Below are 24978 nucleotides of genomic sequence, written 5' to 3' on the forward strand. Positions count from 1 at the left end.
TCTGACTTCCCCGCCAGTCCCTTTGGGCCAGGCGCCGCGCGGGACTCCTCTCGCTCCTCTCCAACCAGAAGCGAAGCGCCAACTAACGTGATTGTGCCAGTCTGCCAGACTGCCAGCTGAGGCCACCGCGCCGACCACCTTCGTTGTCATGCTGGAAATTGAGGGTGCTCGTGGCAATACTCAGTACCTGGTGTAGGGAATTCAGTGCTGAGAGAGAGAGAGAGAGAGAGAGAGAGAGAGAGAGAGAGAGAGAGAGAGAGAGAGAGAGAGAGAGAGAGAGAGAGAGAGTAAATACACGGAGACAGACACATTAATAGAGGCAAAATCGAAACTATTAATGGTGATGATAAAAACAACTATAATAATTATGCAGAGACAACAAGAAACAACTAACCCACCCACTCATTCATTCATCGACACATCCCCCAAGTTACTCATACATTCATCCAGCTGCCATCCAGTCACCCATTCATGCGTTCATCCTCTCATCCATTCACACATCCACCCATCCAGTCATTCATTCATTCACTCATCCATCCATTCATTCACTAAGCTACTCACTCCATCAAACACAATTTACAACCACTCGCCGCCCCTCACTCCAATAGACAAAGCAAAGTAAATCCCCATACCAGATCTTTGGCATAAGTCACGCGTTGGGCAGAAGCAGTGTCAATGAAAAGCGATAAAGATACTACAGTGGCTGAGGTTCCCGTAAATATATCTTACCGTGTCTACTTTACTAAGGAAGTGCTTAACGATCGTGATACGTAGCATACTTCTGGCACGATGGGAGAGATCAATGCCCGTATTCTTAAAGGTTTCGGCATCTTATCTCAACAACTATTAAAAGACCCTAGTGAAAGTTATTCTGGTTTTCAAGGGAGTTTTCATGATTATAATGACACTTTAACAATGACCTGCATTATCCATATAAGAAAAATTAAAGTACGCCTATTCATCTCTATGGTCTTTGAAAATAGTCCATATGATACAACAAAATGTGCAAGAATATGGATTAAGTCCCTTTCTCCTCAACATATTCATGTACCACTTATTCACTCTGCTTCCTGATTTTCCAGGGACCAGCATTACCTGTTATGCTGATGACATCTGTGTTCATTCCCACTCACCTGCAGGCCTTCAGTGCTTCCTCATCCTCTCCCTGAAACGAGTCGCATCTTCTCTCCCAGGAATCCTAGAACACTTCCTGTCTTTACTGCAGGCAATAGTGTCATCCCATTGTGTGCACAATACTCCTACCTCGGAGCACCTGTGCGCGTCACAGCAGCCATACTTGCCCGGCAACGCGCTCATCCCCTCGTCAGTGATCTACATCGGCCGCAGCAGCGCATCACCCCTTTTAAGTGGTTAATGAATAACACGGCTGGAATCTCTATTCCAATGGCCAGAACCCTCTACATTACCTTTATACGGTCAGTTATAGGCTACCTCTCTCCTACTCTGTCAGCTTTTTTAGGACAACCCCTGGACAGCCCCTGAAAAAATTTCAGAACCAGGTAACGAGGTATATTCTTGGTTGTCCTGCCTCTACAAAAATAGTTAACAATCTGACTGAATTCAGTCTATCCCCAGTTATTGAGAGGATACACGCCAATGTCTCGTGTCTTAAGTGTCAAGTGCCTTCGCTTTCCTTATCTTGCCCCACCATTATTCTGAAATCTTTAGAGCATCGCGTGACTCCTCCGCATATATATATATATATATATATATATATATATATATATATATATATATATATATATATATATATATATATATATATATATATATATATATATATATATATATATATATATATATATATATATATATATATACACAAACACATAATAGCTTAATGTCAAGAAATCCGTGTCCTGTCAAAAGCGTGGCCAGTCTGTCGACGCACACTGAATACTCACTACCTAAGTTTGTTCCCTTTTTTTATACATACACAGGATATTTACTCGTACAGGTTTGTGTGGAGCAACAAACTTAACTTTGTTAAACGAAATCTCGCTCCCATTATTAGTGAGCCTGTTGAACGAAGCGAGTTAGTCAACACACACACACACACACATACATAACACAGTCAGTCTGTGTCTGGCACCGTGTGTTTACGTAAGTCAAGATAGGTAAAGGTTCAAATAATATGCCATTCACTATTAAACATATGAGGACCGAGTTGTAAGAAAATATATCATTTGGAACATTCATGAAGTGCTATAATTATATATTACAGATTGTGAGCAGTAAGTAGGAAAACAAGTTGCCGCCTCTAATACTCTAAAAGAGGTTCACTTGAGTTGTAATAGATCAGCTGATTCTGGATTCTAGTGATACAGTTGGTGTCAGTCTGCCCGTAATTGCTTCCCTGATGTGTGGTGGATCTCTCTCTCTCTCTCTCTCTCTCTCTCTCTCTCTCTCTCTCTCTCTCTCTCTCTCTCTCTCTCTCTCTCTCTCTCTCTCTCTCTCTCTCTCTCTCTCTCTCTCTCTCTCTCTTTTATCAGCACAAAATTAGAGCTTTGCTCAGTAGTTGGTAAATTTGTAGTTCCAGCTAGAATACCTTCATGAAAATGTAAGGCATTTTATCAGTTGTTTTGACAAAATATCCAAACTTAACACACCTGGCAGAAAAGTGGAGTGTAGGAAGATTAAATACACTGGAACAACTGTACCATGCTTATCTATCATGTGTTGTACAAAACTGCATTCATTTTTTTTTTTTTTTTTTTTTGTTAGTTGAGTTGACCAAATTGACATAGCAAGGTTTACCACATCAATTACCATTCTGTTTAAACTAACACCCTTTTGTTTGGCAAATTACACTAACACTTCAAGCTCTTCTGTAACACTGTTATCTTTCAACAGGGTCTGCTCATATTTTGGGATGGCTGCCAGTGTATTAATGTACCCCATGACTTTCTAGTGACAAGATGGCAGAGCAAGGACAAAGCAAAGAACCCAAGGAATTTACAGAGCTGGACTGGATTACTCTCAAGAATGACCTCAACTCAGAACAAGTATTGAAAGTTGAAACATCATCCTCAAAATTCTACCGAAAATTCCATGAAAATCCATTTGTGCCAGTTGGTGAGTGTAAAAAGTTCTTCTCTCCATTCAGTGACTTCAGTGACTTTTCCTCAGACATATTAGAAAGGTCTCATACAAGCTCAGAGAATAATTTTGAAAGATGCCACTTAAAGGAAAAGGAATAGTTGAGTAAAATCTTTCAGTCCCTTTATTTATTTATTTTTTTTTATTATTTTATTTATTTTATTTATTTTATTTTTTTATTTATTTATTTTTATTTTTATTTATTTTTTTTTTTTTTGCACAGTAAACTGTTATGAAGTAACAAATGTTATAAGGTCTTTATCAGTTAAAGGATTGATTGTTATCAAAACTGTTTCAAATTATCCTTTCCCAATGTATAACTAGTTCAGTCTTGAGAGAGAGAGAGAGAGAGAGAGATGCATAGACTTCTCCAGTGTATGGATACATGACATTGGGTGAGGGTTATAAGAAACTGAGCATCTAGGAATTTATGTAATTGGATAGCATAGCATCTACTGCATTTTCATCTTCAGTTACACTGGTACAATCATGTCAGAAGTCAATTAACCTGTTCCACTCACTCCCACATTTTTCCTCAACTATAGCTCCTCTGATCTGCTGACAATCTCTTATAAAACCTGACAACTGATAGTCTGTCACCCGATCAGGGGACCCATATTACAGAAAATGATTCAGCAACATAGAAATGAGTGTTGCAGGTTACTTGACTTGTGGCCATTGATTGTACAAGTACTTGTATAGTATTCTGTACTGTAAATGACTTTCAGGTTGTGGCTTAACAACGGTTGCACTGATTTACGGGCTGTACAGCTTCAGCACTGGGAAGCGTGGCACATCACAAAACATGATGAGATTGAGAGTGGTGGCTCAGGGATTTACTGTGGCTGCTCTCATGTTGGGTATTGCAAAGACATCCATGTCTTGAAGCAACAGAAGACATTATCTCCTTGAGTGTAAGTGATCTGAGAATATCGCAAGATTGACTCTTTCTGTAGTAAATGACAATGGTCACTTGTATTTTTCAGTTTTGTACCTTCTTCAAGATACGTTTTCCTCCAACAAAAATTACAAATTTAGATATACAAGGTGAATGCAAAAGATTGAAAAGAAATATATTTGTTGTAACTCAGTATATATAGGGCAGAATCCTAATTTTGCATTAATTTATTAGTGTTTTAAGATAAATCTGAATAATATTTGATGTCCTGAGATAGATGCTTATCTAAATGCTCTTCAAACATGGTGTTGCTTGCAATCATTGATTTAATACATCTTAATTCTCTCACACCACTGCAGTCCATCTTTCTCCCTCTTCTGTTATTTCCATGGTTACCACTCTTTTGAATTTGCAAACTGCATGCCTTCCTTCTTCAAATGATCTCATTGTACAACTTTCTACATACTCTCAATCCTATTATGTCCATCTTAGTAATGCAAGCATTAACCATTATCTTGTCTTTTTCATTCCTTTCACTGGTAAACTCTGCATTTCCCTGTTTCTCTTTTTTTCCCTTTTTCAGTGACTTGAACTGTTTCAAAAGAAAAGCATCAAAACAACTCAGAAACCAAATTGGTCATCTCTCTTGGGTTTTGTGTTTCTCTTTGAGAGTAACATTATGAGTAGGCTGCTCTCTCTCTCTCTCTCTCTCTCTCTCTCTCTCTCTCTCTCCTCTCTCTCTCTCTCTCTCTCTCTCTCTCTCTCTCTCTCTCTCTCTCTCTCTCTCTCTCTCTCTCTCTCTCTCTCTCTCTCTCTCTCTCTCTCTCTCTCTCTCTCTCTCTCTCTCTCTCTCTCTCTCTCCAATGGCATAAGATTCAAGAAAAATATGGGACAATACTTCCACCTGTTAGCATTTTTAATCAATGATAGCTGATATGATCTGTCTTTATCTCAGGGCACCAGTGTCAAACATCTACTTGCTTGATAACAAGCAAAATATCACACACACACACACACACACACACACACACACACACTCATACCTTATGCATGTATGTGCATACACCATTGTAATTAATGCTTTCTTTCTATATGTATATTACAAAATGAATTAAATGGAATATCCAAAAAAATGTTTTTGTTCCCTGTCTTTATAACAAAGAAGACTGCAAGTCAAGTGAGTATACCCTGACAATATCATGAAATTACATATCCTTAGGTGGTAGTACTTGTCCCATGGATTTACCTATGTTCTGCTGAAGAAAGCTGAAAGACAGTGAGCATGAAAATAAGTAACAAATAGCACTGAAGGTGATGAGGTGTGGAATAGTGGATGTCATGAATGTGCTGAGGAGGTATGGACACATCAGGAGGATGGAGGAGAGCCATATGCTCATGTCCAGAGGGAGGAGAGCCATATGCTCATGTCAGAAAGGAGGAGAGCCATATGCTCATGTCAGGAGGAAAGAAGAGTGCCATATGCTCATGTCAGGAGGAGGGAGGAGAGCCATATACTCATGTCAGGAGAAGGGAAGAGTGCCATATGCTCATGTCAGGAGGAGGAAAGAGTGCCATATGTTCATGTCAGGAGGAAGAAAGAGTGCCATATGCTCATGTCAGGATTAGAGCCATATGCTCATGTCAGGAGGAGGGAAAAGTGCCATATGCTCATGTCAAGAGGGAGGACAGCCATAAACTCATGTCAAGGGGCAGGAGAGCCATATGCTTATGTCAGTAGGAAGAAGGAGCACCATATGCTAATGTCAGGAGGAGGGAAGAGTGCCATATGCTCAAGAACAGCACTGGATGTGGAGATAGTATTTGGAAGGAGACCAGTAGGAAGACTTTGAAAGATCTGGATATGGTGTCCAGTGGGAGACATAAGAAGAACAAACATCTATGAAGAGATTATCACTGATTACTAAAGCTTAAGAAAGTCATAAGCCATTTAACAAAGAAAAATAATGACATTGAATAAAAAGATGACGATGAGTCCATACCAAGTAAAGCAATTTGCTACTATTATAATATCAAGCCATTACTAGTCATATTAACCAACTAAGATTAATGAATAAAATGTTGACTAGTTAGGTATAAGTAGTGGAATATAAGTCAGCTGGTTAATAATGTCTTGATTGGCTGGTTTCTGAAATCCTTTGAGCTTATAAATTAGTCTGTTATTATTACCAAACATGAACAAATAATGACTTTCCTTTAATCTTATGATTTCAGTAATGCTTGCATTTTTTTTTTTTTATTTCCTGTGACCACGAACTGCCCTTCCCTTTACCTTGATAATGTTAGCAAGATATTAGGAAGTCAAGAGCACACACACTGTATTCTCACTAGCATTATAGTAAAACATGCTAAAAAAATCATGGATTCCAACATTTATTAATTTATTTTGATACTCATAGTTTTAGAATAAAGAAATTATTCATATAGAAAATGCACAAATACATAATGCACAGTAACTAGAAATAAGTACAGTAACTAGAAAAAAATGTTGACAAGATTTCCATCACTACATTTCCAACAAAATAGAATGAAAAAAAATAATAGCTAACACTAGATTTTGCTAAACTATGTATTTTTGGAAAAGACAAGAATAATCCTTATCTAGCGACAACAAGACTGTTTCATAGTGGGAGTTTTGATCAGAGCACACTATCATTCATGTATACCCATAATATACCTTGACATGTCAGGTAATATTCAGTCATACACTTCAACACATTAGTTAATAGGGGAAATCACATGATATTGAGCTAAGAGCTGGGCTAGATATTACTAGCCAATAAAACTGCTGGTATTTATGCTGCAATACACTTCTAGTAACTCTAAACATATGCTTTAACAATAAATGCCATGAAACAGAAATCATGTTATGGATTTCTGCTATACTTTGATTCTTTCTATAAATAAAAAATGATGACTGATAAATGTATTCAATTATTTCTCCTCAAATTCCACTTTCATATATATAGCAACCTACTTTTGCTTCCTTTGATGCAATGTTACTCAATGTAAAGATGAAATTTTGAAAGAAAAATTAAAACTTTTTGTTTTGAATAATGCCAGTCACCACAATACAGTTTTATTCCTTGTATAGGAGACACTGTTTCATTAGTGCCATTATTACTACCATATAGAAACCTAGACAAGATATGGCTGTAACTCAAGAATCTTGTGATTATTTAGCTTGCAAACCATATCTCACAAAAAAGAAAAAAATAGAAACTATGTCATGCAGAATTTGTATTGGACAGATCTTATGATAAAGAGGTTGTGTAAATCAGACATGAACAGTTAGATCAATGACTAAAATATTAATAATCCAAAATGTTTCTTGAATGCAGTGATCCTGTTTCATGATTAAGGCAGGAGGATACACGAACAAGGGTAAGTGAGGCAAGGTTGTGCAAAATTCCTTAAATATTCTTGCAACTAACTTCCCAACTAAGAGTTAAAGGGTTCAAATCCCTGGCTGGGAAAAGACAATATGGGCCAGTCTCCTTTTATGCTGTCAGCATATTCACCTAGAAGGCCAGCAGTCCTGTTTACCTGTAAATTTATCCATGGTCCTGAGAATTAGGTATATGTTAGACTCATGGTTGACACCATTTTCTTCCTTGAGAGAGCCTAGAACTCATAAAATCCATCAGTAAATAAAGCTGAGATCTTTCACAAACAATATGTCCAATTCCTTGGTTTAATGAGGACAGTAAGTGCTCATTCACCAGTGAAAACTTTTGTGACCTGAGCAGGGTACAAACCTCAGCCTGCCAAGTGACAGGCATGGACGTTACCACTGAGCTAATGTGTATGTGTGTGTTTTAACTACCAAAGAATTTTATTTGGCTCTTCTTTAAAATTTGAGTCCATTTCTTGTGCAAGTAAATTGACATTAAGAATGACCTAAAGAAATGAGTTAGATCTGACAATTTGATGGAAATGTTTGAAACAAGAATAGTGCCTTTTCATAGACTCTTCACTCACACTGTATTTCTAAAATAGTTCTGTCTGAAAACTTCTTTTCAAAACTAGAACCAAGCAAGTCAGTCTTACATTGGCCGAACACAACACTGCTACTCTGTGACACAATGTTCCTTTACCACAAGCAAGCCCACACTTCTTTTCACAGAAAACCACAATGATGGAAGATGGTTCACAAGCATAATAATAATGAACCTAATTAATTTCCCTTTAGAGTTTAGTTTATAAGCCTAAACCTCAGCCATGACCCATGTTCAATGGTCAAGAGGTGAAATGTATGTAGTATACTTTTTAGTTCATGAACAGACAAAGCAATCTATAGTCAAACAAGAAAAATGTATCCAACTGATATGCTTAAGCAAGTATTCCCTTAACACACTTTGCACCTATCATTTCTGAAAAAACCTTGGAATTTTGGTCTTTTACGTTTTTATATTTACACTTCTAAACAGCAAGTCTTGTTTGCAAATTAGGATTTCAAAATAAGCAACAATGTGCATATAATTTAATTAGATTTTCTATGTAACATGCATGCAAATTACATCAAAATACTTAACAAAGCAAATCTATATTTCTTAGTTTTGACAACAAAAAAAATATATAACTCTTGCAATGCCATGTGAGGCAGTTTCTTGTTTCTCAGATTTTAAGAAATCAATACTGAAAGCACACAAATTATTGTCTATGAATAAAGAATAAATCCAATGAGCAATAAATCAAATGATAACACCATAGGAAGAGTAGAGTGGTATTGTGGACTTAAAGATGTATGTGATTCATACATCAGGACACAACATTTCATTAAAATGGAGCTCAACAAGAATGCCTCAGCTTCATCTACATATCCCACTGTCTAGCAGCTGAATATTTACAAAACATACATTTATAAGATCAATATCAATGAAAAGCAGTTAATATATGCACTGAAAGATTGAGAGAATGACACAGTATAGACAACTCTATAGAATTTACTGATTACTATCACAAATGCTTTATCTTGGTGGATTAAAAAAACTCACATGAAACTCTCCTTGACAAAAAACTTACTTTGGATCTTATCAGGAAATATGTTTGTTTTTTTTTGCACTGACATGTAACATAAAATAAAACCTATATTAATAAGGTAATGTGTCAATTATGAAAATAGAAATTGAGGGATGTTATTGGGATTTACAAATAAAAAAAAAAATATTGTATGTTATTCTGTGTCAATAAAAAATATATACCCGACCATTACTGCAATCGAAGTGCATCTGTATATACAGTTATATTTACCAGTAACACATACCTAAAGTAAATTTGAGCATTAGGCAATTGCCCATTGCTCACTTCAGTATAATACAAAACATGTTGTGTACATTATATAACTGCAAAAAATTTACCTGAAGCAAATGGAACAATATTCCTAAAATTAGACAACAGAATTCACATATGTAACTTTTCACCAATAATAAGTAACAGTAGTAATAATAATAATAATAATAATAATAATAATAATAATAATAATAATAATAATAATAATAATAATAATAATAATAATGAAGTACTGAAAAGAAAAAACACCACCTCATATAAATCATGAAAGTATCAATGACTCATCAGATAAATGAAGAAATTAATGATCATATGCACTTAAGGTCAAAATTCAACAGTACACATGGCTGTCCAGAAATGGACCAGAAGGCTTCCAGGTTGTGATCAAATGTCTCACTCCACTTCTATAAACAGAACACCACCACCTCCACTAACACCTAGCAATAACATTTCTAACAATAATTCACATATGCTTTGTAGTTCTAAAAATATGGCATGGAAAGTACTTGCTTAAGAAAGACTAAACATTTCAATACAAAAGGTGGGTCCTTTTTCTCTGTTTTTTTTGTTTTGTTTTGTTAACATGATGATAACAGGTTTATGCTAGATTGTAAATCATCAGAACTATAAAATGTACCAAGAGAATCCATCTTATTTAGCACACTACTGAACTACTGCTTGAGATCAATAGTTCAATATTCTCATTAAAACTTACTGGACCAATACAAAATTAACATAGGTAAGATAAGTTCCTTATAAAATAAGGATAGACATAATCCATATTGGTTTCTGTTTTCACCCTCCATTATGCAATATATTAGCATTTATGAGTCCTATAAAATGACTTCTTATTTGTGAGTACAGTTTCAGTGTGAAGCTGAAACATCCATTTGCAATCACTAGTAGTCCCCAATGTAAGAACACAATCATTATAGTGGATATAATACTTTATATCGCTTGGCAACCTCAACACCTTCATCATCCATACTGCACATCAGCCCTACAACTTGGGTCACCTTAGGGTTAGGGATAATGATGATTCTTTAAAAGGCTTAGCAACAACAAAGATCTAAAAATATTAAAACTGCAATGCTATTAACTTGTTAATTTGATGCTAGCAGCCATACTAGCTACACAGATTGCAAGTTCTTCAATGAGTGATCTAAGCCTTTCTTCACACCCAGTGAGACACTAGTTATTGCTTCCTTGTTCACTGCTGGTCCTGTTTTTCCTTTAAGCTTCCTTGAGAAATCCTTAACAAATATCCTCAGCATTGATGGTCTTCTTGATCCTCAGCAGCATAGTTGTGTACCACTGGTCAAGTCGAGAGATTGAATCATAATCTTTTACAGTGTCTGTGAATGCATCCACGTTTTGCTCCTCCAGGTGGGTCATAAGAGCCTGTAATAGTACAAAGTTGTATTCAAGAAGTGAAAGAGTTTCATCAAATCTCAATACCTTGGAACTATGGCCCATATTCTTAAACATTTTGGCATTTTATCTTGATTACTTTTAACAGGTTCCAGAAGATGTAATTGGAGTTTTCAAGAGTAACTGTATAATTCTAGTGATATTTAACTGCATCACTTACTTATAGGAAAACCCCACAAGAACTTGACTAATGGTCTCTGTGGCTTTTGAAAATACTCTAACTAAGAGATCAAAATATTTACAAATAAGAAACTGTTCAATGTCTTTCTGAACAGCAAGGGCTTAAATTTAGAAAGCTAGATCAATCCCACACTGCATGCAGCCATCACTTTGTCTCTCTTCTATTTTCTTCACTCTAAATTTATTGCTCACAAAGTAACTCATTGTGAGGAATACTGAGTGTATCTTATCTGTCTTACATTTTCTGTGTGTTGTTCACAATTCACATTATATTAGCATCATTTTTGTATCTCAGATGCAGTCCTAGTGAAAGTTTTATCAATAAAGAATAAGATATATTCAGTCCTACTATTGCATGAACCTTTGTCCACAAACTAAAGGGCTACTACATGCCATTATCTCATGTGTAATAACAGAAATCAATATCCAACAATGAGCCAAATATGTTTAGGTCCCTTGAGGTCAAAAAAATCTACAGGGCATTTCAAAATTCAGCTTGTGAATCCAGAATTGTTTTCATCACCCAGGATATGCTGGATTCCAATTGTTAGTAAACCATAACATGGAAATATGTATGTAGGACAAGTCCTACATACAAAAACAAAATATCACATGGCAGTTATACCGAGTACCTCACAGAAGTATTAAAGTACATGAAAAAAACATTTCAAAATTTCTTAACAGATTTTCTATTTATTATAAACTACTATACAAATCAACAAAAAAGGGCCTCACCTTTAGTAGCTTACACTCCCGAGAATCTTGGAAGGCTGGGTACATCTCTTCATACTTCTCCACGGCAATCTTTGCATTAGTCAAGTCCACACACAGGTGACAGAGTGTGGCACGGAACATGTACTCCTTAGCACTGTACTTCAGTAATGAGCTTTCCAAGGAACTGGTAGCCACCTGTGGAAACACTTAATTGTAAACAACTCACCAGAGCAGCAACTGAAGGAAGAGGAAACATTCAGTTCCTGATAATCATCTATTCATTAAGAAACTTTAAACTTCAACTGAAATTACAAAATTAATAAACTACTGTATCACCCCAACCAGTCATATGAGAGCAACATTAAAAACAAACTGCAAAAATCTACCATTAAACTTTCTCTACATGATTCACAATGTTATAGTCATTTTAACTGTCCTAATTACTCATATACCTCTTAATATTAATGCATTTCTACCACATATACCACTTACAAGAGTCCTAGTTATCCAAGGATAAATCCAAGAAGAGACTTCTGCCATACCCATCCACTTAACCAAAACTCCCAGAAAAAAGATTAACACAGGTAAGACAAAAATAGCCCCAGAGAACCACCCACCTGCTCATAGATCTGTATCGCTTTCCTCATAGTTCTCCATTTGAGCTGCATACATAGCCACCTTAAGGAGACACTTGTTTGATGATGAGTTGTTCTCCTCACCACGGAAGTAATCAGAGGCTTGCTCAAAGTGCTGGATGGCTTTCTCAATGTCAGCAACCTGCATGAAAAAATATTATCATCTAACAATACTAAATGATTCAGTAACCCTTTGACTGTTAATGATACCCATTATATAAGTATTCCTATGTGATTTAAATGAACAAAACAAACCTACAGATACTGAAAGGTTTGAACTCCTCAATAACTACTTCAGCTGTCAATGGTGTCTTTTAAAGTTACATTCTAAACTATTTTGCCTAGCTTAAGAAGATACCACAGCAGTCAAAGGATTATAATGCCACCATCATTAGGGATTTTCAAGTAATGTTTATCTCATTCACTCCTTCACCTTAATAAGAATACACAGAAGTGAGACTAGTTAAATAGGTATTCAAAGCAAACAAAAAGGCTCCAAAAAATTTCCCAGAAGTTAGGCAATTACAAAGAAAATCTATACATAATACTTTACCTGGGCATTTTCTCATAGAATATTGAAAATAGCTTCAAAACTACAAGCACGTCACTATTTTATCACTTTAACCCATACAGTGTTGTGCTTTTTTAGAGATTGGGGTCTTGCCAGGTTGCATTTTCTTTGTATGCTTTTTTTTATTTATCCCATAAAATGAGAAAAATAACGTATCGTTCCACATATATATTATTTCCATGCCAGGAATGGAAGTGTGGCTACCATACAATTTTGATTCTTGGATTGTTTCCCTTCTCAGACCTCATGATATCAGACTAGGGATGCGGAATTTTATTTTTATATATTTTTTAAAGCTTTTATTCTTACTTTTACATACACTTTCCAAAATCCTATATTGTAAGTAATAAATAAGTGCTTCTTTACATTACAGATACCTATAAATAAACAAGAATTGCACATTCAAGAAAATGGTTGGATGCACATCTGGCAATACCCCACATCTCAAGGCCATGGATACTACACCTGCAGTTCTCAAAGAACAGAATATACTATGAATTTTACAACTTTCAATTTTCCTTTCCGATTACTGAAGTCTCATTTGCTATTTCTTATGCCTATTTCGTAAAAGGAAAAAACTTACTTTCTTATGTTATGATATTTGGGGAAACACAGCAGCCTGCCCTGTGTAGCCAACTCCACAACATTTATAAAAAAAAACTTTATCCCTCTTTAATACCATAGGTTTTGATTTCGTCTTATTGCTTTGATATTATATGCATGTTGACATGAGCATCAAAAAAAGAAAAAAAAAAAAAAAAGCAGTCAAATATTGTCTATAATAACTCCGTGCCCAAAAAATTGGTATGTATATGAAAACATTCACTCTTGACTCATCAAAATATTCTTTGTTATGAGTATTATATATACAAACAAAGTTGAAGGCCATAATATGGCTCAAAAATTGTATATGTATGTACTAAACACTTCCCTAAGAGGTATGTATACATACACATTAAACACTGTATGAGTTAAGGTATATAGAAATTTCAGTCATTTTTCAAAATTTCAGAGAGAGAGAGAGAGAGAGAGAGAGAGAGAGAGAGAGAGAGAGAGAGAGAGAGAGAGAGAGAGAGAGAGAGAGAGAGAGAGAGAGAGAGAGAGAGAGAGAGAGAGAGAGAGAGAGAGAGAGAGAGAGAAATTTGAAGATACCACCACCTAAAATAAACCATGCATAATACATGCATTAATAAAGTGGCAGCTGAATAAAACCCCAGCAGTAATCAACAAGAAACCCTCCATAATTTATAAGAATTTTTAATACATTATGAAACATTAATTTCTATTTGTCTTTCACATTTCTCTTTATTAAACCCAGAAACCATCATCCCAACCAATATAGGTAGTTTGAGAAATGTGGAAGACATAACTAACTGCCAGAATAATGATGTAAGCTATGGATAACATTTATTACATAACAGCTGAGGCACTCATACCAAAATGCAAAATTCTTCATGTTTAGTTTTTCAAGAAGTGATATCAGCACATGAGTAAACTGCTTTTATCTGAAGTAGCTCAAACTAGGTTGTGTAGTCTCTGGTACTAAGACTTATTTAGTATGACTGTTTGTTATCACAAACCCTGTGTTCAAAAACTCATCCATCTTAAATAAAGGACCATATTGGACCATCACAGGCAACTTTGTGGCATACTTGAAAACACCTTTTGTTTTATATGATTAGTATACAGAATTAGCATATTTATTTTTGTTGCTATTTACCAAGGTTCAAATGTATGATAATTGATAATACAAATAATATGTATAATAATCATTCCTATAAAACAGCTTGCTTTGGATCAGCATAAAAGCAAACAAATGGCCAATCAGGTTCTTGTTCTCACTAGACCAGACAACATCTTGCCAACATACTCAGCCTTTAACTTCTTCCATGCTGCTGTATTCCTCCCAGTCTCTCCACACAGCTGCCTTGCAATCAGCCATGGCACATGTGTACACAAGCATTTTTAATCACTGTAACCTTTGCTTGAATTTTTGTTTACAATAACTGAACACTGGTACCAGGACTCATTGGAGCCAGCAGAAAGTCAAAGTTGAAGATTAAGATTTGGTTATCAGCTACAAATACTATGCCTTGACATAACCCCCTGATTCAAGCAGCTCTTGCATTTGCAAATTCTAGAATATTTCATTAGGATGGTTCTCTACTAAAGTGAATCCATTAAAAACTGAAGGGATTATGCTGATCTCCTATCAATGTTAATTTCATGATACTGATGAACACAGTTTCTGAAGTGTAATCTCGAGTTATATATTTATCAATAAATACAAGAAATAAATTGGTTCAAGGATTTCATACAAATTATTTAAAAAACACAACACAAGGCAACTTTGACCAATTCACTGCATCACAACATCAACTGCCCGTCCCCGCTCATGTTGACTCTCCATTTTTTTTTCAGAAGTTATTGAACACATGCCATACAGCAACAAAAATTTCTTTCAGGTATTAAACATAAGTCATCAGTTCAAATTTAAGGTTATCATAGCCAGTTATGTGACTACAGGAGATGCCTCATGTACTGACATCACATATTATACCCTATTAGCTAATGTTACTAGACGCCTTTATTAAGTCCTAAAACTGTAATCAGTAATGTTCCTTTGTGTTTCATTAAACTATTATTTAGTTGATTAGTTACTTAGTTTAGATTAGTGTCACATTTGTAATGACTCTCATTAAGAAAAAAATTATCCATATATGTATACAACATTAAGGGCTCCTCATATAATAATCATCAGTTTGGTCCCAAAACTTCTCTCAACATCACTTAATCAGGCCTTTGGTAAACAAGGAAAAAAATTACAAGTCTTAAAACTCTAGACATCATGGGGCTGAATTTTGTAGTACCAGAATTTAAGGACCAAAAATATTTTTCTCATGAGGTCAGAAGAGTTTTGGGACACAGATTGATTTTTTTTTTTTTTTTTCTTAATATCTCGTCCAGTGAAATTGGGCAAATATTGGGAGGCAATCGTTTTTTGATCCATGGGAAGTATAACTGATGGTTAAGTTAATTATGAAGGGTTTTCTGAGTATCACTTCATTACAACCTTTCACCAATAAAATTCAGATCAGGAATAACATTTTATATTCCAATTTTTTTTTTTTTAATAATATATATATTGTGGAAACACACTCACCCACACAGAATGTTTGGAAGCTTTAGATGACAATCGGAAAGCTTTGGGAAACTTCCATCTTGAGGAACTTTTGAAACATTCTCGAGAGTTGTCAGGGATTGCTCGAAGTTTTACAAGACCCTCATAAATCATTGAAATATTTCACATAAATTACAATTTCAATACTTTACATAGGACGCAACAAAAGCAGTGATTCAGTATATACTACTGTGTCAGTTAACATGAATATACTCTTGTTTCATTAAGCAAAATATGAAATGGTTGAAGAGGTCAAGCACTACCTTTGGGTGGCCACCAAAGAAAGAATATCATAAGATGACTAACAGAATCTATTGTATTAAGAGTTTGGCAAGATGCAGAAGGTGAAAGAGAATAACCCTAAAAAAAATGGGAGATGAAAATGGGAGATTAGAGTGCTGAAATAAGTGACAGAAAGGAATGGAAAGAGACTAAGAGGATTAGAGGGGATGAAAGGATAAGAATACACATTCCTCTATAGTGGCCATCAACTAGGGAGAATTTCTTGGAAAAAGGTATCAGAGATATCATATAGATAAATGCATACACACACCATCATTTACACTTACCTCAGTTTCATAAATTTCTGCAATAGACTGGTGATGTTTGGCAGCCATCACAAACTTGCCCATGTCTGTGTAGATCTCAATGGCTTTCAGCAAGCAGTTCACAGACTCTGGAAAACAAAGACAAAATGTATTATGATCTTGCAGTATGACAAATGACCCTTCTTGAACTTCAAAGTGAACATTTATGGCACTGTGACATATATTTCTTTACTCCAGTGTCCCACTACCACAGGAGTTTTATCACACACAACACTAATCCTATCCTGGTAAAGATCCATAGCTTCATCCACCTTTGATGATCCCCTGAAAGGAACACAGGTCAGTAAAGTACTTTTTGAATACTTGTATGGCATAGTTGTATTGTATAGATAATGCTACTTAATCTGAACTTCTGTGTGAGAGAGAGAGAGAGAGAGGAGAGAGAGGAGAGAGAGAGAGAGAGAGAGACGAGAGAGAGAGAGAGGAGAGAGAGAGAGAGAGAGAGAGAGAGAGAGAGAGAGAGAGAGAGAGAGAGAGAGAGAGAGAGAGAGAGAGAGAGAGAGGGAGAGAGAGAGAGAGAAGAGAGAGAGAGAGAGAGAGAGAGAGGCATGTTGTCCCCGGTTATCCATCGTCTGGACATCAGGAATGCTGGATCAGTGACAATTCTAGTTTAGAGAATATTTGCCTCATATTCATGCTACCCTCTAAGTTGCTAGAAATCAGTAACAGTTGATAATTATCATTATAATCATCACTTAATTTGATGTCCTGATTTTCCCATAACAAAAATATACAGCAAAATGCAAAAAAGCAATTATTCATGAAAACAGCATAGCAATTTAAATAGTATTATCAGGAATATGATGAAGCTGAAGAGTCAAAAGTAAAGAACAAGACAGTGTTCAGCCAACAGCTAATCCTGCAACTAATGTCACCAAAGCAGCAGTGGAAAGTCCATAAAACAATAACAGTAGGTTCTTAAAGCAATAGCATGAACCAGAAAAATTTGAATCTAAGCTCACAAAGATTCAGTCCACATAAATCATCATTTCATTAAAATGCCATTAGATTCCCTCTTCTTTGATGCTCATCTTTGTTGTCTTCCTCCACATGCTCCAGCTAAGCAAATTCAACTTCAGACTGCTAGATTACTAATGGGGAACCTACTACTCAGAAATGCTACTGATGGTCCAGCTTCCCCTTACCATATGGATCTGTCTTCTTGTAGCAATTGCCAGCCTCCACATAGTTGGTGGCAGCATCAAGGCGTGACCCTGCCTTGGCATGGAGAGAAGCCAGCTCAGTGAAGGCATGAGCAGCTGCACTCCACTTCTTGGCCATCTTGAACTTGTTGGCAGCTTGTTGGTTAAAGATCCATAGCTTCATCCACCTTTGATGATCCCCCTGAAAGGAACACAGGTCAGTAAAGTACTTTTTGAATACTTGAATGGCATAGTTGTATTGTATAGTTAATGCTACTTAATCTGAACTTCTGTCAGAGAGAGAGAGAGAGAGAGAGAGAGAGAGAGAGAGAGAGAGAGAGAGAGAGATGAGGAGGAGGAGAGAGAGAGTGAGAGAGGAGGAGAGAGATGAGAGAGAGAGAGAGAGAGAGAGAGAGAGAGAAATACAGTAATGAATACTTTCCCTGAGTCACTGTAGGTAAGTAATCACACATCAGTTATCAGCTACAGTGGTACCCCGGTATACATTTACTTTGGAATAAGTCCAATTTGGTATATGTCCTGTTCGCATGTGAAAAAATTTGCTTGGTATACAACCTTTGGAATATGACTCACATGCTAGAACTTGCATGGTCAAAAATGAGTCAAGATACCACATGCTACCCTTGTTTACCTCTCTTAAGACAAAGTCACGACTGCCCACAAGCAGCAGTGTTGCCAGGATGGTGAACCTCAACCAGGTCCAAGTAGGGAAAAGACAGAAAAGAGCAAACGAAGAAAACACTAGAATTTCAGAATCCTTAAGTTTTATTGGGAAGAGCTCTCTCCTTCCAAACAATAACATCTCCTTCCCTTTCAGCACCATTCTAGTAACCACTTGACTTTTCTCTGCAAGGTAAGGTGAGGTTAAATCCTTCATTTATTTCATCTAATTTCTTTTTTGTATTTACCACATTTGACAGCATATAGGACACACCTTTTTTTATAAAAATGGGCTTAAAAAAATCCCCTGCATCTTATAAGCCAAAAGTGAGGCCTCCCGTAGATTTAATTTTGAAATTTCCTTCACCTGTACACCTGAAAATTTACACCACCGTATTATAGGCAAGGGTACTATATATCATATTTTTCAACCATAATATGATGTAAGGAAATGCTGAAAATGAAAACGTGGGTGTTCAGTGATGCCCCAAGGGTGTTATTTACATCTCAGCAGCTGGGGTGCATTCTTCGCCTCACCTCTGTGACTAGGCCACTACTTCTGTTTTATTACTGCAATCATTTAGGATATTTTTACTCTTGTGATTGCTTGCTTTTTGTTATTTGCACCACATGGTATAACCATTAAAAATGCTCCAAATGATGTGATCTACAACTTGAGCGTGATAGTAAGTGGGTGTATTGTGTTAAGCGGCACTAGAACTGTATGCGTTTTAGTCTTAAGCAGTGTTGAAATGATTTTATACAATCCATCAATGTACTGTATAATATGCCAATAACAATAGAATATTTTCATGGGAACAGATTAATCATTTTCCCTTTATTTCTTATGGGAAAAGTTTGTTTGGTGTATGTTCTGTTTGGTATAAGTCCAAGGATCTGGAACAGATTAAGGACATATACCAAGGTACCACTGTACTTCAAAATTCATGATATTAGTTTGGTAAAATCCAGTATTGAATAAGGAATAGTCAGTTCCTTCATCTTGGTTGCCTTTTTCAGTCTTTCTCCTTCTCAGGATCAGAAAGAAAGAGGGATAGCAGGAATCAATAAGACTGATAGTCTCACTTCTTCCCTGTATGTTCTCCACTCCATTTCTTTACAGTTATTAGAACAATTTCTTTTCAGAATCTTTCTATCAACAATCTCATATTCTTCATGATCATTTATGGTCTTCCAACCAGAATTTTATTTGGCTGTCATTAATTAAAAGCCCCACAGGAAACTTCAAATCCCAATTCTTACTAAATAAGCTTCCATAAAATTTGAGTGTTATGTGTCATCTCACTCAATCTTCCTCCTCCCAGCTGGTGACTATATGAAATGCCTCTCAAATTCTTAAATGAGGAGGGGCCATACTTTATCTTATATAGCTATTCTAACATGACAGATTCAGAAAATTTGTAAAAACAAGGGAGGTCTCAGAAAAGGTTAAGGGATGTGTGAATCAAATTATTTCTCTTTCAGAATGGCAGCTGAAATAATGCTAACAAAAGAGAAGAAGGTTTATGCCACACACACACACGCACACACACACAATGTACACAATCTACTGATAAGAGAAACAATTATCACAGGTGCTTCATTGTCATATTCTGTCACTAATGAGGGTACTTACAGTGATATAAAAATTTATCTCTTAGTGTCAAAAGATAAGGTGCCTACCACAAATGCATCAAAACAAAATTCTTATTTTCTTACTCTTACCTTACTCTTAACTTTAAATTTACTGAATGAAGAAAACATGTATTAACTGGATGGCCAAAGGTAAGCTAATAAAATAATAAACGACATGCTGAAATACAAGTTAGGAATATTATGTTACTGACCTGAAACATTAACCTGCATAACATATGCACCTGGAGTTTGTTTTCTTCACTGATATTTACATGCTTTAGAATTACTGTTCTCACCTTTTTTTTTTTTTTATCACATGCACCTATCCATTTCTCTGCAAGCTAGAATGTCATTTCCCTTTCAAAGCTGTACCTAAATATATATATATATATATATATATATATATATATATATATATATATATATATATATATATATATATATATATATATATATATATATATATATATATATATATATTATACACATGAAATGACTGTTTGTAGTAGGTAACTCGTGCTTAATACATTTGGTGCCACCCTGGGAAGCTCAAAAGCAATAACGAGAAAAATATTCCACCGATTTAAGACTGCCAATCTTTGGTCCCAATACACCTCCTCTGGAACTTTTCCCCTTGATTATGAGCCATTGCTCAAGAGTTTCATCCATGTTTGAACTTCACAGTTTACTAAAAGAAAAAAAGTAAGGAAACACAAGTGGGCAATACGTGTACAGATAATGATGCAGACATCAGAGTAAGATAAATATGAGTGATCTGCTGAGGTGAACCCAAGCAACAGCAGCCAAAAGAAGGATAGTATACCAAAAACTGAAAATTTAAACAGAAGACTGAACCTAATCATAATTCTTAGACATCAGCCATAAGGCTAACAATTACACACTGAATAAAACTAACCCCATCAAAACAATCTGTTAGTATAGTAAAGCAAGGAAAGGGATTAGTATGCCCAATATGCAATAAATTTTCTATATCAACACACTGGCAGAGTTCATAATTACCAAAAAGTTTGACTTGGTGCATCACTTACTGCATAGTAATGAAGGAGTTAAGCTAACTCAACCATTATCCTCAAACCTTAATGGGCACCTTTATTAAAGACTATTCTCTAAAGCTTTAACATGTGGCTGTAAGAAGCATACAGTAAATGCTTTCCTGTGCAAAGAGTGAATTGCTTCTTTAGTCTGAGAAAAATTACTCCGTTGGGCCATTCATTATAACTGAGAAATTGATCTGATCGCAAAATAAATTTTTAGCCATGAGAGGTCACAGCTGGGAATTGAACCCCTGGCCAGTAAGTAAGTGCAGGCCACTGCAATCACCAAGTTCCAAATCATCCTTAAGGCCTTTGTACTCCTACACCACTACATGGCTTTCTCCTTACATTTAGATCAATTTCTTATGTTCTGGTTTTCCTTATATCTCACATTTAATTCCATTTCTTTACAGCCAAACTTGTTCAGTGAGAATGTTGGACAGTCCCTGCCCACAGACATATTGTGCCTTATACCATCACAATGTAAATATTACTTAATGGGGATATCTACTGTTTGCCACCAATGTCATGACTGCCATGGGAAATATATAAAAATAATGAGAAATTTATCTGTAGGGAATATAAATTTTTAGCCATAAGAGGCTCTAGCCAAGAACTGAGCCCATGACCAGAAGGGGAGAACAGTGCATTAGATGTCAGGACCATAACAAATGTCAAGTTCCAAGATAATATTTAAGGCCTGTGTATTCACATCATATGCAGCCACATAACATTTCAAACCTTTGCACATTGAGTACAAACTTTTATAAATAACATGAATGCAACTATATGCTCAAAATAAAATCTATTCTGAAACTTATTACAATTTACTTAGAGTGACAATAATCATAACATTTATAACTTTATAAAGTAATTCACACCTCCTGCAAGATATTTTTCTCTAACCCAATAAGGAAAAATATGGATGTTAAATTAAATTACCATAAAGATATTTTCTCACTACCTAAGTGGCAACGAATGTGGGATCCCTTCATGGGCATCCTAAATTTTTCCAATATCACCAGCATATACTGTACTGTGAATATAAGTGATTCTGAGTTTCATTGTTATATTCATGAATACCAATTCCTCCTGTGTTACTACTGAAGGGATTCTGACATTTCATATCAGCATATAGCCAAATGAATAACAAAAGAAAATATCCAGCAGTAAGTCAAGCTTCATGTTACCAACAAAAACTACAAGAGTACAAGAATCTCAAGAGAAAGCAGTTTTAGTCACCACCACCCAGCATTCATGTTAGTAAACTCCAACACATGTTTAGTACATTACCTGATAAAAGAAGCCTATCATCTTAAATATACACCAATACTTCATAAATTTACATAAAATGACACAGGTACAAAGGACAGCATTACCCACGAGAAAAACCTGAAATGAAAAATATTCTTTTAGTCTAAATTCTCCAATATATATAAATACATAGTACTTAACAAAAAATCAATCATTTTCAAGGAAGAATGAAGATAAGTGAACTTTAGACTATATATAAGCCACAATGTATACAATAATATACAGATAGGTATCAGATTTTATTTATTATCATTTTTTTTCCTTAGGGAATCCATGTCAAACTTTTTCATTACCTTTGATGACATCTCTAATTTGCCAACTCTTCACTGTGGGGAGGGCCAGAGAAGCTTTTCTGACTTTTGTTCTATTTTTCTTAGTTAATGCAAGACAGATTACAAAATCCAGCCATCCATAATGCATACTTTACCTTAAATTCTAAAACCACAGCCACTATGCCCTAAGTTACTGTACTTCTCCCTGCATGTACAGTACATCCTACCAACTACTTTCCAATAGCCTATGTCCATTTCTTTACCTTATCTTTAACCCTTTCATTCTTATGGCAAAGTCTATAAAATTACATGATGCAAATTTTGAAACTAGTAATGAGAGTGATCAAATAGTACAACCCTTTTCTTATTAAATCAGTGAGGATTACTCAAATGAATAAAAAAGTATCATAGTATAATTACAAGTTAAAAGGTTAACAGACCATTAATATAAGCAAAGGTACACTTTACATTTATGTGCCAGGAAGACTTCACTTTCTGAAGAGATAATTAAATCCATGGCTTTCTTTTTGCTTATTCCTAACTCTAGCTAAAGAGCCAACCTTTGCTCCTTGTCCCAAATACAATGTACATGTATGTATCATTAACATACATTATTCAGTGCAAGTAAATTATATTGAGTAAATTCAAGAAAGTTACTCATGTGGCAGATGAAGTGCATATAAACATTAAAGTACAAAGAGAAAATCAACATGAAAGGATGATGCCATATCATGTCATGCTCCCTCCTTTGGAGCATCAAGGAAACACTAGGAAACTGATTTGAAGGCAGAATAAACTAGCCATGAGAGATCATTGTTGGTGACTGAACCCTTGGTAAGACACACAAGCTAGCAAAAGTCTGATACATTAACAATTGAGTTAAGATGATCACCAAAGTCTAAGTGATTTTTTAATCAGCCCTGACTGTCCTGTCACTCCATAATATCATTGATTTGCATCTATCCTGGTTTAATTGACCTTCTCATGCCACTACAATATAAAAATACTAAACACCAAAAGCTGGCATCAACTACTGTCACTTGAGTACAAGGATCCAATAAGGCTGAGTCATACAAATATTGACCTGCTGGGTGGCAATGCTGGTTTCTTACTCTAACCAACTAAAACCATGTTCTGGGTCACAAAGAGTCATATATAATTCATAAGATTAGGAAGAAATCTGGGTCATCATTAAGGGGATGTGGGCTTTCTACCTAATTAACCATTATTACATACCTAATTGTCATCTCTGAATCTGACATAATTTAATTGTAACCTAACCTTATCTCAATAAACTTCAAGTAAATGTGACCTACATTAATAAAAGACATCTGTCATTCCCTTAATGATATGCATAATAGGTCTTGTTCTTGTATTACCTATTATATCTCACCCAAATGATTTTCCCATATAACAAGCTAACCTACGAGGAAAAGACAACCACTGTTATATCAATATACTATACATTACCTATGACTAACGATAAGGTGGAAAGAAATAGGGTTTATTATGGTATTTAAAATATGGTCAATATGCAGCTTCCTTAAACCCACGACCTAGGAGAAAAGAAAATATGAGAAAGAGTCATAAACACCACTATCAAAATCCCAGCCATCTATGTCCTGCCCTAGCCACAGAGTAGGGGCATGTCAGGTTACCAGCAGCACACCCTCTCCCCCAGCAAGCCAGCCAGCCCTTTAATACGCCCCTCCCTAAAATCTTACCCAAAAAGAGATCCGAGGAATCCCTTGGAGGAGGAGAGCTTCTTCTCGGCCTCAGCCATCAGTTGCATTGCTTTCTGCTCCGCGTCAGCCATGGTGGAGGTTGTAGTGAGTGTGTTCTGGTGAGCGCCTCCCCAAGTCAAGTGACACAGCTCCTCGTCTGCCTCTCAAGTATACAGGTTTATATTATGCTGCTCTTCCCTGGACTAATACTACTAGATCCCCCTTATATTCCTTCGCTAAGCCATCCAGGAGATCCTATATGGTACTTGATTGTATATACTTATAAGTTTGTGTTGTCTATACAGTGTATTGACTAATCGATTGTGCCGCTGCTCTCCTCAATAGATGGCGTTCCCTGTAACTTTCACAAAGGTATTGCACATCATCCTATTACAATGAGAATGAGTTTGTGTGAGCATTATTAGCTGCAATGTGATAAATAAGCAACAGCTAATGTTTAGCAGAAATACCTAACTTATTAGGTGTAATAAAATGAAAGTGCGCTAC

General features: G+C 35.8%; 3 protein-coding genes across 4 annotated transcripts in view; 1 reads left to right on the forward strand and 2 right to left on the reverse strand.

The window, feature by feature from the left end:
- Positions 1–117, reverse strand: part of LOC135107595 (cell adhesion molecule 4-like) — a 42966-nt gene extending 42849 nt beyond the window's left edge. The window contains exon 1 of one of the 2 annotated variants that reach the window (XM_064017622.1): positions 1–117. This exon is cut by the window's left edge and continues 252 nt beyond it. The gene's annotated coding sequence lies outside the window, so the exon portion shown is untranslated. The other variant, XM_064017623.1, reaches the window with a different exon arrangement.
- A 1849-nt stretch (positions 118–1966) lies between these two features.
- LOC135107596 (HIG1 domain family member 2A, mitochondrial-like) lies at positions 1967–5054 on the forward strand. Its single transcript, XM_064017624.1, has 3 exons — positions 1967–2124; positions 2933–3096; positions 3849–5054. The coding sequence occupies exons 2-3, from the start codon at positions 2940–2942 to the stop codon at positions 4004–4006; spliced, it is 315 nt and encodes a 104-aa protein (XP_063873694.1). The 5' UTR covers positions 1967–2124; positions 2933–2939; the 3' UTR covers positions 4007–5054.
- Positions 5055–8504: 3450 nt separating this feature from the next.
- On the reverse strand, positions 8505–24657 carry LOC135107597 (alpha-soluble NSF attachment protein-like). Its single transcript, XM_064017625.1, is given in 9 exon segments — positions 8505–10729; positions 11675–11848; positions 12271–12297; positions 12299–12430; positions 16610–16716; positions 17794–17956; positions 17958–17992; positions 24342–24343; positions 24472–24657. Coding segments are annotated over 9 exon segments (879 nt in total). The 5' UTR covers positions 24564–24657; the 3' UTR covers positions 8505–10582.
- Positions 24658–24978: the final 321 nt, after the last annotated feature.

This window comes from Scylla paramamosain, chromosome 15 (genome assembly GCF_035594125.1).
Source record: "Scylla paramamosain isolate STU-SP2022 chromosome 15, ASM3559412v1, whole genome shotgun sequence".
NCBI classification, from domain to species: domain Eukaryota; kingdom Metazoa; phylum Arthropoda; class Malacostraca; order Decapoda; family Portunidae; genus Scylla; species Scylla paramamosain.